This window comes from Bacillus rossius, chromosome 1, assembly GCF_032445375.1.
Source record: "Bacillus rossius redtenbacheri isolate Brsri chromosome 1, Brsri_v3, whole genome shotgun sequence".
In the NCBI taxonomy this organism is placed as follows: Eukaryota; Metazoa; Arthropoda; class Insecta; order Phasmatodea; family Bacillidae; genus Bacillus; species Bacillus rossius.
In genome coordinates, this window is record NC_086330.1 from 195,129,313 (window position 1) to 195,148,387 (window position 19,075).

At 34.6% G+C, this 19,075-nt stretch overlaps 1 protein-coding gene across 9 annotated transcripts in view; it reads left to right on the forward strand.

Moving 5' to 3' along the window:
- Positions 1-19,075, forward strand: part of LOC134527198 (importin-11-like) — a 423,976-nt gene that overhangs the window by 219,277 nt on the left and 185,624 nt on the right. For all 9 annotated transcript variants that reach the window (XM_063359649.1, XM_063359652.1, XM_063359648.1 and 6 more), the window contains one exon: positions 3,651-3,691. In XM_063359649.1, coding sequence (XP_063215719.1) covers positions 3,651-3,691 — 41 coding nt within the window. The remainder of the gene's footprint in view (positions 1-3,650; positions 3,692-19,075) is intronic.

Below are 19,075 nucleotides of genomic sequence, written 5' to 3' on the forward strand. Positions count from 1 at the left end.
GAAGGAATTGGAAATAGGCATGCTCACTCTAAACGTCGACAGTAATTGTAAAGTTGAAAAATTGTTCATTTGGTTAAGCAAATTTGAGCATTAAGTTTACCTATCAGTGGTTTTAACATGAAACTTGTATCCATAGCTTGATGAGTCCATTGGCAAAAAGTTCAAACACTGACAAGTGCTAAATTGATATTTCCTTCTGATAACGTTTTCCTGCTTCTAATTTTTTTTTTCCCTTCACACCCCCTTGAACATTGTTATATCAGGGTTCTACTGCATCAGTTTGTTCATGTGGCCAGCATACCCAGGTTCACTTATTGTTAATATCTGTTTATATTACCCCAAATGAAATTTTTATTCTGACTACCTTTATTAATGAGCAAATGTTTTTATACTTTGATGGTTATCTTGATATCTCTCATAAACTGAAAAGTTAGTTAACTCTTTCGCTGCGGGATAAATAATTGTCATCTATACCCAGATAGTGTAAAAAATATTGAGAGAAAAAAATTATGAATTTTTTTTTTAGGCTTAGATTATTATTATTATTATTATTATTATTATTATTATTATTATTAAACATAAGAATGTAGTAAAAAGTTTTAAAAAATTTAAATTTCTTACATATGTTTACACAATTTTTTTACAATTTTAATTTTTTCAGGTTTTTTGTGTGTACCAGTTTAAAATTGAACTAAAATTAAAATTAAAAACAACCTCCATAAAAAGTATTTTTTACTTAATTTTAACTAAGACATCCTATATAACTTGCTTACACACTATATAAAATATTTACACATTACACATTGTTACAAAAAATACACATCAGAAAGTGTAAAAATAGAGAGAAAAACATTGGAGTGAAAACACGTAGTTGTTTTACTACCCAGTACCCAGATACCAGAAACAAAAAAGAAATTGCTGTAAAATATTTTTACACATTACATAAAATGTTTACACATTGTTACATATACATACTTCTCCTATCTTTTCTGTGTTACCCAGACAGTACGAAAATTGTGGAAATAACTTTGCAATGTAAATAATTGTTTTTAACTCAGAAACTGAAAATTGCTGTTGCACACTACACAAAATATTTACACATTTTTACACATACAAGAACAGACACGTCTGTAGTTCTTTTTTGTATGGTATTCCTCAAAGTAGGGTACAGGGCACAATGGGGGATGTTCAGGACAATTTTTACTCATGTATATGGTTTGCTTACGTTTACACTTGCCCTTTCCTCCTTGCTTACACTGGTAAGGCATAATGGAGCACACAATGCAGTTTGGCTTGTGTTTCTTGTCAATTTGTAGGCCAATGAAATGTCTCTCACTCAGTGTGGTCAGTGGAATAATATCTGCACAAATACGTCCTTTCTTTTTTGGTGGTGGTCTGCAATATTCTTCCAAAAGACTCTTAATTACACAATTCCTGTACTGTAGTGCAGACATTATTGTATCACGTGACATATTGTACTCAATTTTTCCGTTTACTAAGGCAGCTTCAACAATGAAGTGCCATAGCACATGATACCATTTCCTGTTTTTGTGGTAATATGAGTATCATGAAGACAGTTGGTCATAACGATCTACGCCATTAATTTTTTTATTATATTCTAAAACCATATTTGGTTTGGCAACTGTTCAGTACCCATTGTCTGTAATTTTTGCTTGTACATTCACTACAGTCAAATCATTGTCATGAACAGTAGACAAGAGAGTGACCCTCCCAGTATCCTGCCAAGTGCAAGTAATCATTCTCTCCTCTATTCAACCAAAATTTTGGTTTTTCACCTTTCTTTAATTACAAATACTGGGCTTACACTCTACTGGCATACCACGCCTGTTCGTTCGAACTGTTCCACAAGCCCCTATGTCATTTGGTCGGAGAAACTGGAACAGGGATGGGCTTGAAAAGAAATTGTCACAATACACTATACGTTATGTGTTTTCAAATCCCAACATAATATTTCTAACTACACGTTCACCCAACCCTAAACTGGTATCAGCATTTACTTGCAGCCCACTTTTGCCTACATATACATCAAACCTCAACAAGAAACCTGTTTCACTGTCGTACAGTGACCAAAGTTTCACTCCCCACTTTGTGGAAGGTTTGGAAGGCATGTACTGCTTGAACCAGAGACACCCTTTGAATCGAAGCATTGATTCGTCAACCGACAAGCTACGACCAGGTTCAAATTCTGCCAGGTACGTGTTTTTGACAATATCAATGATGGGGCAAATTTTGAATAGAGGATCATATTCCTCGTGATTTTTTGATAGCTGTTCATTGTTTTCTGCAAAATGTAAAAATGTTCTAATATTTAGGTACCTGTCACGAGACATAATGTTGGCATATTTGGTGTAGAATTTAGCCAAGACGCTTCAGAAAAATACTGTTCAATTGATGTTTTGCGACAGAAGCCCATGCCAATTTCAATGGCTGTCATTGCCTGTATATCCTCGGGAGTGCATTCTTTCCACTGCATATAATGTGAACGAGGTGATACTTCATCTGCCTAAATATTCTCATAAAATTGAGAAGCATACAAGTTGGTTTGGTCATACACCCAACTAAATATATACTACTTCGGAAAAAATTTGTAGAAACAATCTACTGCTGTATCGTTTTGAGGTTAACATTTTTAGTGATGCATGTAATGGTGATTTTTTACACCAGTCAAGGCAAACATACATATTTTACGAGTCCATGGTTATCCAGTCATTACTACTTACAGGTTTTGTGTTTTCGGTATCTTCTGAATGCTGTTGTGAAAAGCCATCACTACCACTTGCGTCACTGTCGTTATCACTTGAATGTTCAAACTCGTTATTAGTAATATTATTATGCTCGTTTTCTTCCTTTTCATCTTCAGAAACACAACACTCAAACTCGGAATCTGAATCCGCAGATAAAATATCATAACATTCACTTTGCGTCAAACCTCTTTTTCGTCCCGATGCCATTGTTGATTACAAGGAAAATAAACACTATAGATGAATAGGTTATGGTAAATAAATATTGGTTTCCGCGGCAAAAAAAAAAACCTCACAGCATCGACATATCGATTCTTAAGATTGCAGCACCAAAGAGAAAAAATTAACTTCACAAAAACATGTCGCAAATAGAGAAATCACCTTATTTGACAAAAGTCGCATGTTGCAAGTAAGCAATATTTTATGTATTCGACTACTCGAATGTCGCAGTTAAAGAGTTATAATAACAGAAATCACAAGGGAAGCAAAAAGTTTATAAGCCTTGTTTCAGATCATTCAGTTGTAGGCTCCTAGCATTTTCTGCGGTGTTGCCCAATTGATGAGCATTTCGATAAATAAAGTGAAAATATAACTGTTGATCTGCACTTCAATGAGAGAATATGTTAGGGTTTAACTATGAACTCTGCCCAACCTGAAGGTGATAAATATGTGCATCAAAGTTGTTAATTTCTTTCTTGTTTCATTTGTTAAACAAAGTAAAAGAAAAGCAAATATGTGCATCAGAGTTGTTAATTTCTTTCGTGTTTCATATGTTAAACAAAGTGAAAGAAGAGCATGGAATTTTCACAGTGTTTATGCATTTCAAGTTTATTCTAAATGGCCTATATTTTACAGGAGAGTAAACAATTACTTTTTATTTTATTACAGCTATTGACGAAGGTGGTGAATCATGGAAGTACAGTCTAAGGGTAAGTAGGCACGTATATTTCTTTATTTCATTAATATAAGTTATTAATAGGGGTGTGCAGGAAAGGAAATTTAGCCTCGGGAAACTTTCGGGAGGGAAAATCATATTTCACTCGGGAAATCTGGAATAATCAGGAAAAAAAATTATAAGCTATAGAGGTATATAGCCAGTAGGTATATTTATAAGTTTTGGAGTGTTTTTACCACAACAGCACAATTAGAAAACAGACTTAGTATAATGCTCTGTTTTCATGTAAGAAAACCAGTTCTTCCACGTGTTGAGTGGATAAAGATTCTCTCTTTGCAGATACTATGTTTCCGGCAGATGAAAAAACCCTTTCACACGCAGTTTCGGTCGCTGCTATTCCCAGATATGCCATTGCTAACTTGGATAAATTTGGTAGTATATTTTCATTTTGTTCCCACCACTTCAATAGGTTTCCAGTTCTTTTTAAAAGTGGCATGTTTAAATATGTTGCCACCTCTGTGTTTTGCTGAGCACCTACTAGAGATTTTGCAGCTAGACTATCAAATTCATGCACAAAGAGGAGTGGCTTGAGTCACTTTCTGATTCAGGTTTTTGCGGATCTGTAACATAAGGAAATAAATACTTCAAACCTCTATCAAACATTTGAGATGCTAACTTGAAGTATGTAACAACAAGGTACATTACTAATAGTTGAAAAAAGGAGCCATAATGTATGCCTATTACCAAATGTACTACTTCGGACTCTAAAATATCACTAAATAAATCTTAAATCCAAAGAATATAAAATTTAACAAAAACTCCCTGAAGTAAAAAAAATTACCCTCTTTATGTTTCAGTTATGTACCAAGTTGTTTACAAATTATGATTTAGTTAATAATGTTAATATAAAACTAGCACTTTACCTGTATCAATGACTTCTTTTATATAACTGTCAAGTTTTTGCTGCAAAGTGTTAACAGCAAGTTGTTTTTCATCGATAGGCACAACAACAGCCTTGAAGCGTGGGTCTAACAGCATTGCTGTAAAATATGGCTCTTGTCTTTGATATAAGGGAAAGCATGCTTTCAATCGAAAAAGCAAAGCCCTACAAAATGTTACACCAGACCCAACTTCACTAGCATGAGTCTCCATGTAGTTATTCAAAAATGTAGTGATTGAAAACAAAACTGGAGTAACCATTGAAGCTGTAGGTATTCTTTCTCCAGAGAGTTATACTGTGGCTTCATGCAATGGTTTAAGAATTTTTATGTAACTTTCAACAAGAAGCCACTCGCTCACACTAAGATTGTCTACGCAGATGACGCGTGAGAACAGGTTTGTTTTTTAGTAGTCTTTCAAGCATTAGATACTCAGAATTCCATCTCATCACGCAGTCTTGAATTAGTTCTAGACAGTCTAGTCCCATTTCTGTTTGAATTTTGTGAAATGCAGACGTTGCTGATGCACTGTGCTTATAGTAACCTACAATACCACGGGCCTTTTTCATCATAGCCCCCATTCTTCATGAGACTTTTTAGCATCTCCAAGAGCAAGCTGCAAATTATGAGCAAAACACTGCAAATGTGTCAGAGGTGCTTTGCAAAGACTAGACCCCAGCTTGATGTTTCTTGCATTTTCAGTAATAATAAACAAAGGAATTCAAGCACTGATGTTATTTAAGATGTTCCACTCATTCAAAATATCAGTAATTTTGTCACCTATTGCTAATGCTGTGTGGCTCTCAGGAAAACTAACACATCCAAGACAGTATTTTAAAAGAGTGAAGTTACTGACGAAAAGACAAGTCAATGCCAAGAAAGCATCGTCACTACGTGATGTCCATAGGTCACAAGTACATGACATTGACTCAACTTTGGCAATTACTTGAGAAAGTTCCTCAGAGATTTTCGATTTTACAGAAGCAAACAAATTTGGAATTTCGTTTCTAGAGAATGTGGTTCGGGAAGGTACTTGGTACAATGGTTGAGATGACTGCATGAGTTTCTGGAAATGTCTATTTTCTACCACATTGTACGGCAGCATAGAATCGGCCAACCACTCAGCAATGTTCTTTCTAATGAGTTTTGATTTTGGATGATGAGAAGGCCACTGTAAAGTATCTTCAATCCGTTGTTGTTTTGATGGACCTGGTTGTGAAGAATTTTCCGTAACGGGCCGTGAACTTAACAATTATTGCTGTGTCTCATATTCCAACTTTACAGTTAGATGTTGAGTCAAGTGCCTTATTAGACCCCATGTGCTGCCATAGCTGGTTTTCAGAATTTTATTGCATATCTTGCATTAGCACTAAGTTTATCATTGCTTCTAGCAAAGTAGTTCCAAATACGCGTCTTTTCTTCAGCCATGTTTGCTAAACAACTAAACAAAACAACCAACATGTAATGTGAACTAAATGACAAAATATATTACCATAATTTTGTATTACTACGTGCCCATGTAAAATTCCCCTAATATTGTGGACCTCAAATAAACATCAGAAAAGTAAATTATTCAATTTAATCTTATTTTCACCATTTACGTGTCACAGGAAAAAGAAAATGATGGTGCTGCTATCTCCTGTGGGCTGTAGCGTAACCCTGCCTCTAAGTGACGCACTGGCCAATCGCAGCTGTCCCTGATAATTACGTCACTGTTTTTTGTCTTGATTTTTTGATGAAACAATTTTAGATGTTGTAATACGATTTCATTTCGGTAAACAGAAAAATACAAATATAAAATTACGAAATGTGCAATAATGTGGCAAACTGTTAAAGTAATGTCTCGTTCAGCGTTGCATTTCAGTCCGACTGCTTATTTAAGTAAGTTATGTAAGTTTAGAAGATCGTGATGTATATCATTTTCTGGGAATTTTTTTCCCATGGATATACGTTGACATTAAAAATTAATTAAATTAATAAACATATCTTTATTAAACCGTAAAGCAAACTCTTTATTTTTTCCTTTTATTGTAGGCCAAATGGGCCGTTGTTACAAATTTTTTGTAACTTAAAACATAATTTTATTCCCGAAAATACCGGGAAAAATATTATTCCCTCCCGAAGGGAAAAAAAGCAATGCCCTCCTAAAACTTTTCCCGAAATTCGGGATCCCGCACACCACTAGTTATAATTCTAAAAAATATTCAGGGTTTTTGTTAGTTTAATTTGGTTTTAATGACTGGATCTCATATACTGGTATCTTTGTTATAACACATTCTTAATAACAACATTAAATACCATGTTTTTCCTACCAAATGAAAAATTCCATAAGAAAGGAAGAAAACTAATTATATCTAACTATAGACCTATACCTCAACTTAATGGATTTGCAAACATTTTTAAAATTGTGTTTAAACAATTAAATTTCCATATACAAAAATGTTTACCCTAAATCAACATAATTTTATAATTGGCATGACAACAAAAACAAATATTCTTATTTTCTTTAACCATTAGGAGTCAGGTAGATGCTTGTTACTTTTATACCGTTACTCACACAATACTACCTCAAAAGCGTTCTAATTTAGGTGTTGGTAATACATGTATACAATGAGTCTCTAGTTACCTTAAAAACAAATATTATTTTGTCTCACTAAACAACTGTAATTCCTCTTTAGATTTGTTCATTCTGGAGTATCTCAAGATAGTACATTATCCCCACTCTTATTCTGTAGTTTTATTAATGATATAACACTGGTTCTAAATCATTTCACTGGTATATTATTTGCTGATGATTTGAAAATATTTGGAAACATTACTTCCTTCTTCCTTACACAACTGGTATCTTCTACTATCTGATGTTATTGAAATAGTTAAATAGTGTGATCATAATTCGGCAAGTCTTGACAAAGAATAACCTCAATTATAACTTTAATAAGAATGCTCCATCCTGTTTCGTTTCATTATAAGTTAAGTAACATTTGAATATATAAGATGTCTTACACTAAAGATATTAAATTAATATTATATGCCGAGTTGTATTTTCATCTTCATGTTCAATACTTAATTTCCAGTTCACTTAGAACCCTGTCACTTATAAAATACATCACATTCTATGCCACCAATGTTGATCCCACTACATATTACTTACTCTTTATACAGCTTTAGTTCTATAATTTTAGAATATGGATAAGCGATTTGAAATTATATTAGTAATTCTGAAATAGAAAAATTCAAAAAAAAGGTTTTTAAATTTATGAGATAAAAATACACTGTTCAACTGGTTTTAAGCTACGCTTTCTGAACTTAATGTCCTTTCAGATTATCTTTTTGTTTTTAATTGTTACAGCTATAGACTTAATAGTCATCATTACTTACTATGTACTTTAGTAAACAAAACTGATATTACTATTTATAGAATGATTACCAATTTCAACAAACAAGATAACTACTTTATTCCTTTTTTTGACTCCTGACACTGTACTCCTAAATTGTAATATCTTGAATCTTATTTTGTAATAATTCATATAAGTCTTATGTTCAGTTCTTTACTAGTCTTTATTTATCAGTGGCGTGTATTCAATAGACGCTAGGTAAGCAGTGCTTACCCTGTTGTTATGTTGCTTCGCGTAATGTAATAATTTTTGCTATCTGGTAATTTAATCTCGTGTGCCAATGCGATGCGATCACCGTAGCAGGCGCGTCGGTTAGCGTGTCACCCGGTTGTCATGGTAACGTGAAAGCCGGTCGGGCGAGGTGACTAGACGGAGGGGGGGAAAGGGTTCGCGTATTTTTGTGAGACTACTTCGGTAATGTTCGCACAAGGCCCGCTCTAACTAACCAGAGCAGCTGGCCTTAGCTATGTGTGCGTGCGAAGGCAGGCAGAAGTTGCGTTGTGTCGTGCAACAAACAAATACCAGTACAAATATTTTTTTTACAACTTATAAGGCAAGTTTTCATTGCGCAACAGTGTCCGTTTTAAGAACATTTATTCTGTTTTGGTGTTTACTGTTTTCGTTTTAAGTGCTAGCCAATGAGATTGTAACTGCGACTGCCGTCCATGTGCCAACAAGGTAAGCTGTGAGTTCCGCAGCGTATGCTGTCCGGGATGGAGCAGGACTCTCAACCCGGCCCCAGCCGAGAACAGCCACTGCGTTGTTTGCAATTTTTTGAGTACTGATTTTAATTCTTTTTCTTTTGCAGATAAAAATAAGTGTTTGGCAGTGGGGAGACAGACTCCTGATTTAGACATTAAAAAAACAGGAAAATCTTTTGTTAGACATTTTAGTTGTAATTTATATTCAAAAAATGAGTGGTTAACAGGCTGCCCATTACTTGGAAAACATTTTTGCTGGCCAAGTGCATTTTATATTTCTACCAGGAAAACTGCAAAAATAGCCCCATTTTGCACCTAGAAATCCAAATTTTTCCGGCGGAGGGCCCCTTAAGGTCGGGGATGCGTGAGACAGCTTACCCACACAATAACTCCACCACACACTACTGTTATTTATAATAGTCTCTTATCATCTTATTTTTATTTAAGTTGCCTGTCTAGTTGGTCCTTATTAATCAGTTCTATTTTTTATGTGTTTTGTGTATTTTGTGTATCTTAGTTGTCACTTTGTCTTGTAGTGTTGTATTGTCCCTTAGTAAGTGGTGCCTGCATGTTGGTTGTGGTTAGCAGCTACATGTTGTAGTGCCTATCCAGTATGCAGTACCACACCTATTGTATATTGTCCTGTACATCCTGTATGTCCAGTTTGTGTTTGTGCCTGCCCTAAAAGTATTTATACCTTTGGCAGATGTGTTACAAAACAATAAATAAATAAATAAGTAAAAGGACTTGAAATGTCATTCAAACGCAGCAGGTACAATTAGAAAGCTTTGTACCTGTATTGCTACCACTGTCAGCTGACTGGTAAAAAAAAAAAACACCTTATAACAGGAGCAGTATTGTTAGCAGCATTCCAAATAGCCTTGCTAGACTGTGCCTTGTGTTCTGCTTATTCTACTTAACTAACCAGAACTTAACCTGAATTAACATCCAGAATGGTTTCTGCAATGTCTGAGATAGCTTTAACAGCCATTGTTGCTTCTTCTTTTGTAAGGAGGCTTCCTTCCTGCTTTGGGTTTGTCAAACAGGCCATGCATTGTACAGGTTGAGTGCAGAATAGAGGATTTGATCTCAGTTATTTTTTCTAATTCCGGGATTGTCAACAAATAATCCCGTGATAGAAAGCATTATACAAATATCAGCTGTTTATTTTTCTTTTTACTAACAAAATAATTAAATGTGTATAAAATAATCAGTCAAAAAAAGTACAAATTTAATCTTCAACAAAATTAAACTTGTATCACTTAAAATAAAAAACTTCTATCTTTAACACAACAATTTAAACTTCCAAAACAAAAATCAACTCAATTACACTGAAATTCCCAAAATAAACGTTACTCTACTACACATGTCAAATTAATATTAATCATTAAACTAAAATGATCAGCTTATATATGTCTTGTAAGAAAAAGCAAATTAAACAAAATTCCACTTCAAACGTCTCTTAAAGAAAATCAACTACTTCTGTTTATAATACTTAAAATTATGTTAAAATTTCAGAATAATCAATTAGACTTAAATAAGATTCCCATTACATCATGTTATTCTTTATAAATCAGTGTTCACATTATTAAATTAAAATCACCAGATATGGTTTAAAATAACCAGATACTTAACGTTTTATTTGTATTGTCAAAATAAAATCTAAGAAATAATAACGCATCCAATGTTCCATCTCCAAGCTTGCTTCTCAGTGTGTTGCTCATACATGCAGAGGCTGAAAAAGCTAGTTTGGGCTCGATGAAAGTTGGAGGAATTGTAAGTAAATATTTATAAATTTGCTACAAAATATTCCCTCGTGTGGAACTTGCTTCAAAGAGATTAATTTCTTGTTTAATAATTTCACTAAAATCTGGTTTTTTGGAATGTGTCTGCTAGAGATAATGTTTTCATACAATTTTTGATTTCGAGCTGCAGCTTTTCTTTCAATTTTAAATCATTATTTGTAAATGTAGGTATTTTAGGTTCAATTTTCATACTTTCCTCTTAATTATAATTTGTTATGTTAATTATACCAGTTAATAAAATATTGTTTTTTTATTACCATTTGTTTGGACTTAAAAACAAATCCTTTATAACATCTAAATTATCACTCTCATTATGAGAATTTTGAAGATAGCTTAATATGCTACTTAACTCGTTTCTTTGATGATTGTTTATGCGGTTAAATTAATGTAAATTCAATCTAGAAGCCAAAAAAATTCAATCATTGTCACTCAGTTGTTGAAAAAGAAACTTGAAAATTGCATCAGCTATTATTCAAGTCTATAAGTGCTGTTTGAACGCTATTTTTTATAAGTACTGACGTCAGCCGGGGCTTCGCCTTGTAAGCCTGGTCTGACTCCACTATCCAGCTCCCCTCCTTCCCGGCATTTGTACCGTCGACGTATGTAAACGTGCGTGTGTTCAAATTGCGCGCCACGGACTACCGCAAGAGGGCGCTTAGCGGCAGTGCGACGTCACCCAGAAACCAATAACAACAATTATTATTCAAGTATTAATATATAAAGTAGCTGATGTTTAAGGTTCTGAGCCCGGATGAGGGATTGTATAAATTATAAGAGTGTTTTGTGTCTTCCTTAAACTAACCCTTGGCGCGGGATCGCAGAATCAAGTAACGGTTTTGTTCCGACGGGAAGCTGCCTTCTGTCCGCGTGCAGAGCGCTGCTCGCTCCAGTTCTTCTTTGTCATCAGCCAAGACAAGACGTGTGCGGAGTCATCCGAGACGTGTGACCTCGTTTTGCATTCAATCAGTAAAGTAAGCTCTCTTCCATGTTCCTTATTTCCATATTTGTTAAGGATATCATTCTTCAAGGATGACCTTTTAAAAATAAAAAGTTTCTTTGCAAACTTTTTTTATTATGTTTTTAATATTCTGGTCATTTATCAAATCCCAAAAATTACCTATTTCAATTTCAGATCTTGATCTTCATCATCATCATCTGAATCTGCATTGATAAGTTCATTTGCAGCAGTGTAAGGTATTTTTTAATATAACAAATTGCAAACTGCTAAATGAATGCCATGTGCAAGACAAACTTGGTGCTCAACATTGACAAGTTTTCCGACCTTCAGCATAAAATTTGGACCATCAGTTACTATTGCCACAATATCTGTATCTATTGAGATGTCGAATTCAGGAAGGCGTACTTTTAAGATACAAACACAAGTCTCGTTGTCAATGTTTTGTCAATGTGAATGAGTCCTAAATTACAATATTTTTTATCAGAATGAATATTTATATTCATATATCTTTTATTAGGATAGAATGTCCATTCATCAAAACTCAAACTGAATCGTTTTGCTTCATTTTTTAATACAGATGAATCAGCTTTTATTTGTTTCCTTTATTTGTGACTATAATTGACATGAGTGGAGATTTTTGAAGCATATTTAGGTAAATCTGAATAACCTTTTGTTACCAACGCTCTTAAATCTTTTGAAGTTACAAATACACTAAAAGGAAAGCCATCTAGAGCAGTCATTAATAGCTAAAACATTGTCGAGAGTATAAGTTTTTACAAAATAGTTCGTGACTGAACTACTTTTTCGTTTCAAGGGTAGTTCTTCACCATTTTGGCCAGTTGACGAAGATGCTTTTGTAGAATCTTCTTTCATGGAATGTTTTGAAAATAGATGAGAATGTAATCCTTTAGTGGATCCTCCTAAGGTTTTCAGTATAGCTGGGCAATGCTTACATTGCGCTGATTACCCTCTTTGGCGACTAAGAAATGACTCCACACTGATGAAACATCTCCATCTTTTTTATGTTTGACATAAAAACTTTCTTTGGATAGTGACATTGTTTACTTCTTCTTCATGGACCTAAAAAGAAAAAAATCCTCAAGTCTACGACATTAAAACAACCTCTCAAATCTGCATAAATTATAACCTACATTCACACACATAATATTACTTTCTAACTATTCTAATTAAATGTTTTCCACTAATTAACTACTAAAATAATAATAATAAATATTACTTACACAATATGAAGCGTGACTTTTTATACACCTTTTCACAATTAGTGAATCATAACATAACCGGTCTGATCGTCTGCGAAAACGCAAACTAACTAATCAAATCAGTTGGCAAAACTAGATAGCTGACAAAATGACAGGTGAAATGATTGCATTTTATTTAATGCAATATTTTTATAACAATTTTTAAAAATTTTTTTAATCCTGAAAATCTCGGGGTTTGTCAGATTTAATCTCGAAGTTTTCGGAACTGGAACATAACTGGGATCCCGGGATGGAATCCTCTAGTGCAGAACTCTTTCTTGCATTTAAAAATCTTTGTAAAAGCAAATTCTTCCTAAATATATAGAGGTGATTGATGTACAATTTCCTCAAGTCAGGTTAAATATTTTTAATGTTGATGTGATTTCACACGCTTGGTGTATCACTTTCCAATATACTGATGGCAACTGTAATTGGTATCAACAGTTTTAAAGTTAAAATACCAGATAATTTTTCCCAGAAGACATTGTCAAGTATTGTTCTTCGCAATGAAGCAGGAATAGATTCATGAACCAGAGGATTAACAGAAGCAGCTTAGAGGTGTTCATTGCATGTGAGGGCACTTTCTGAGCATTGTGTCCCTGATCCCCATCTGGTTTTATCTGGAGAGAGGTCTTGTCTTTCTTGCTGGATTTGTGTTAGCTTTTGTAATGAAGTATGCTTATCTTCAAGTGGTGGATTATTTGTTTTACTGACTCCATAGTTTTGGTATACTGCGCTCAATTTACAAAGGTCATTGACAAGTAAATTAGATCAGGCCCCAGACAACCAAACATGATAAGATGATGATTTTTTTTGTTTAAAATTAGTCCATGCACAGTTCATATTGGCTAAATTGTATGTCACAAGTCCACGAACCTTGTCTGATCCAACTGTATGAATAACTTTTAAGTTTAATTGAATCTGCTTCAGAAATTTTCTGATGAACCTCTTCTTGGGCATCATGATATTCTTAGTCCAATAGAATATTTCATACTGACACCAGCTACGAAGTTTTATAGCTGGTCATATTTTCTGAAATTATTTTTGCAAATTATTTTGCTCTGTACAGTTTAACAGAGTACAACTTGAATAAGTTACTGGAGCCACTAGCCTGTAAATGCTCTCTTGTTCTTCATTTTGTAATTGCTTTGAAATTCTGACATGAAAGATTAGTGTTGTTTGCTTGATCATCTTAGCCTAACTGCATGAAGGGGCTGAATCACCCAAGAAAGTTCCACTGAGTGTGATTTGCTTTTCCGTATCTCTGTTAAGAACAGCAAAATCCAACAATATATAAAAACCATTATATTACTATCAGAACAGTGAAGAACAATCATGAAAAGCACATGTACATGTTTGTTTTGCAATGAAATAATGTGTTTCAGTATGAATCATAACTGAGAATTAATTCTGGAAAACATTTTTGAGGAATATTTATTTTTCCTAACCAATGCTACTTAAGAATTTTTAGTAGGAAAAAAGATCAATTATCAGCAGGCTAGAAGTATATGTCTTTGATCTTGAACCAAAAAAATCTCATGTTTGGAATTTCATTATCTACAATATTTGCTTTCATTTAATTTGAGGTCATGGTAACTGATTCAGTAAAAAAGAGAAAAAAAACCTTTGTAGTTGGTATTAGTCAATTTTGACGTGTATGGGAATGTGTCTTTATGTTTAATGCTCAGTTGGTGGTACTGATTTGTGTATTACCTTGGACGAAGTGATGTTGCATTAAACGCAGTCTTGGTGAAAGTTACATGTCGTCTACATGTCTGTTTTGTGCTCCGACTTTCCCATAACAGTGGTTATGGGCCCAGACAAGCTTAGTTTAATGTGGCTGTGACTGCTTGAAAGTCGTAATGCATGTCAAGAGTATAATTGCCATTGCAGTGGTCGGTATATTTGCAATTGCTGCTGTTTTTTGTGATCGTGTGTGGTGTGGGCAGGTGGCCATGTTTCCTGCAACAGTTGTAGGATTTCCACAACTTACGAATACTAACTTCTCCAATTGGCTATGGAGAGTAGAGACTTTTTGACCAAAGAGGGAATAGACGACGTGATAAATATATCGGACATCACCAAAGCGGAATTGTCAGCGGAAGAAAGACGACAGTTTGATGTGCGTGATAAAAAGGCTAAATGGGTCATAGCTCAATGTTTATCAGATAAACACCTGGAGATAGTGAAAGGGGCAACCTCAGCTAAAGAAAGATGGTTTCTTTAAAGAATGATTTTGCCCGGAAGAGCCCCATATCCAAATTATTTGTGATGAAGAAACTCTTGAAATTGAAGTTTTACTCAGGTGAGCTGCAGGAACATTTCCTTGTAGTTGAGACTATGCTTAGTGAGTTAGAAGCATTGGGGGCAGTTTTAGACGAAACAGATAAGGTCTGCTATCTATTATTGACTATGCCGGAGAAATTTAGCAGTGTTATCACAGCCATTGAGACGATGACTTCAAACATAACTTTAGAGTTCGTGAAGGGACGACTCCTGGATGCAGAACTTCGAATGGTGGATGATCATATGTCACCATCCCAGGTGCCTGGCTGTTCGTTTGCGGCGAAGAGATCAAAGGTGAAGTGTTTCGGTTGTGGTGAATATGGTCATTACAAGAGACAGTGTCCAGTGTTAAAGCGGAGAGGTTCACTTTCCTATACGCCTCGGAAGGGTCTCCGTGGCGGGAGACATGATTTCCAAAACGTAAACGTTGCAGATGGAATGCCACCAGTAAGTGCTGAACAGAATGATGTGGTGTTTATAGCTTCAACCTCTTTGATGAGTAACGATGAACGATCTCACGCCATTACTTTTGTGTGTGACTCTGGTGCATCCGAGCATATGATAAATACTGATTATAGGTCTCTCATGACAGGTATTGAGACATTAAAGGAACCTGTTGCTATTGTTGTAGCAGATGGAAGTAAAATGCTCGTTGCAAATGAAAAGGGAAATATTGTTTTGGATAAATGTACATTGACAAATGTTTTGATTGTAAATAACTTGAGATACAATCTTCTTTCTATATCAAGGGTGTGTGCAGTTGGGTATCAAACAACCTTTCTTAATGATAAGATGATGATAATAAGCAATGAAAGTATACCTGTTCTCGTAGGCCAATAAATTGGTAAACTGTATGTACTAGGCTGAATTGTTCGGTAGTTGGAAATGAACCTGTGCCCATTGTAGGGATGTCTACTTGGCATGAGAGGTTAGGTCACCCAGGTGAGGAGGCAATGAGAACATTGGGTAAGATGACAGGAATTAAAGGTATGGAAGCAGTAAGTGATTGTAAAGTTTGTATTGAGAGTAAGTTGACTAGACAACCATTTAATTTGATAAGCCCTAAAGGAAAAAGGTGTCTTGAGATAATATGCAGTGACTTGTGTGGTCCCATTAAGCCTACTACGTTTGATGGGTATAATTATTTTCAGACTATAACAGATGCATATTCTGGTTTTTGTTTGGTGTTTCTGTTGAGGAGGAAAGATGAAGCCTGTGAAAATGTGAAAAGCTTTATAAAATAAGCAGAAAGGCAGTTTTCTTCTGATAATAGTAAGGTGTTGAGAATACGATGTGATAATGGGGGTGAATTTTGTTCTGCAAGTTTTCAAGGCTGGTGTTTCAGGAAAGGTATTCAGCTGGAATATACTCCTGTCTATAAACCTCAGTTAAATGACAAAGTGAGAGAATGAATAGAACTTTGTTAGAGAAATCCCGGTGTTTGATAGGAAACTTACCTAAATACATGTGGGGGGAAGCTGTTAGGACAGCAGCATTCTTGTATAATAGAACCCCTAGGTACAATGGCCTAGTACCAGCTGAAACATGGTATGGGGGGAAAGTCAATTACCATAAGATCAGGTTGTTTGGGAGTAAATCTTTCATTAAGGACAATCATCCATCTCTGGGGAAATTGGATAAGAGAAACATTGAGGTTTACATGGTAGGGTACGCTTCAAATGCTTAAAGGTTTTTTGATCCAAGCAAGAGACAAATTGTAGTGTCAAGGGATGCAAAGTTTCTGGAGAATGAGACGTACTATGAATCACAATATGATGCAGAACCATTGAAAGTAAAGGTAAATGGCGTGGACAGGTTAGAAACAGTATCATGTGATATTCAAAAGGAGAGAACGTCTGATGAGGGTATAGAGGAAGGAGGAAGGAGATCAGAAAGAACTAGGGTACCTCCAGTGTGGCATAAAGACTATATTACGGAGGACTATACAACGCAAATAGCATTGAATGCATGGGGGTTTCTCGATACTAATGTTCCCTTGACAGTGTCTGATTTGAAAGATAACAGAGACAGGGAGGAATGGGAAGATGCAATGCACGAGGAGATACGTGCCCTAGAAAAGAACCATACTTGGGAGTTAGTTGAAAAACCAAGTGATAAGACAGTAATATACTCCAAATGGGTTTTTTCAGAAAAATTTGGTAAAAGGGAAATTAATTAAGAAGGCAAGATTAGTTGCCAGAGGGTGTTTTCAGGAAGCAAAACCAGATGAAATATATGCCCCTGTAGCTAGGATGCCTACTATTATAATTTTGTTATCACTATCATTACAGATGTGCTGGGAACCAATTAGATGTCAGAAGTGCATTTTTGTATGGAGAACTAAATGATCCAGTTTTCATGAAAGTTCCTGAAGGGATTTGTGGGTCTGAAAAGAATAAAAATCTGGTTTGCAAATTAAGGAAGGCTTTGTATGGTCTGAAACAATCCCCCAGATGCTGGTACGAAAGATTAAGCAAGGAACTATTAAGACTTGGTTGTATGCGATCAAACTCTGATCCTTGCTTGTTTTTTAAGAAGGGCTTATACATTTTGGTCTATGTGTATGGTTTTTTCTGATGATAAAGAAAAAATTCAAAACCTTATAGTGACTTTAAAAGAAAAATTTGAAATGAAGGAAATGAGTGAGGGAACTGGAGGTTTAATTTCTTTGGGCTCAAAATTATTTGTACAGATGAATGTATATCTATTAGGCAATGTAAATTGATTGAGAAAATATTGGAAAGATTTCAAATGAAAGAGTGTAAATTCTCAGACTTGCCAATGGAAATTAAATTAGACTTGCAACCTTCAGATGATGTGACAATAATGTGCCGTATAGAGAACTTATTGGGTGTTTGATGTATGTAATGCTGGGTACTCGACCAGATTTGAGTTTTCCTATTGTATATTTCAGTAAGTTTCAGAATTGTTTTGGAAACAGTCATTTTAAGTATTTGAAAAACATCCTAAGATATTTAAACAAAACAAAGGAGTATTGTCTTAGATATTCTAAACAAGTGTGTAATGTGATAGTCATACGTAGATGCAGACTATGCAAATGATAAAAATTGATAGGAAAAGTATTACAGGGTACTTCATTAGGATATTTGGTAATAATGTGATATGGAAATGTAAAAAACAGAGTTGTGTTAGTCTATCCAGCACTGAAGCTGAATACGTAGCCTTGGCTACTGCTGCTGCAGAGTGTATCTTTGTGAAAAAGATGTTGACAGAACTTTTAGAATTAAAGAATATTGAAGTGATTATGTATGAGGATAATCAATCCTGTATAAAAATGGCATGTACTCTTGTGACAAAAAGATCTAAGCATATTCATGTGAAATACAATTTTATAAAAGAGCTTGAACAAGAGAATATTGTAAAACTTGTGTATGTTGATTCAGATAACCAAATAAGTGACTGTTTAACCAAACAGGTACTTTACTGTAAATTTGACATATTTGTTTCTGAGTTAGGGTTGTCAAAATTGGGGGAAGGTGTTGGTATTAGTCAATTTTGACGTGTTTGGGAATGTGTCTTTATGTTTAATGCTCAGTTGGTGGTACTGATTTGTGTATTACCTTGGTCGAAGTGATATTGCATTAAACGCAGTCTTGGTGAAAGTTACATGTCGTCTACATGTCTGTTTTGTTCTCCGACTTTCCCATAATAGTTTTGACTTTCAGAAATAGAATAGTAGGTCAGGTTATCTTAAGGTTAGTATTGAATTACATAATTTTTTAACTAGCTGGTTCAGGTATGAAAATCAAAAATAAATAACATTCATTATGTTCTTTATTAAAAAAAAAAAATTTACTTCATTATTAGTTTCTTAATCCTTGTTATAGAATTAAGCCATGTTCTCACTTAACTTACAAAGTACAACAGTCAATGTCAATAATAACAATGTATAAAACCAATTATGTAGGATTCATTTCTGTGCTGTTATTTGCCCAGAAAATATTTTCTTATAGGTGGTAGATTTTTTCTGACACTATTGCAAGTGTTTCTTCAGCCTATTTGCCTATTTGCATATTTTTGTTTACAAAATTTACACTCACCTTTTATTTTTCCAC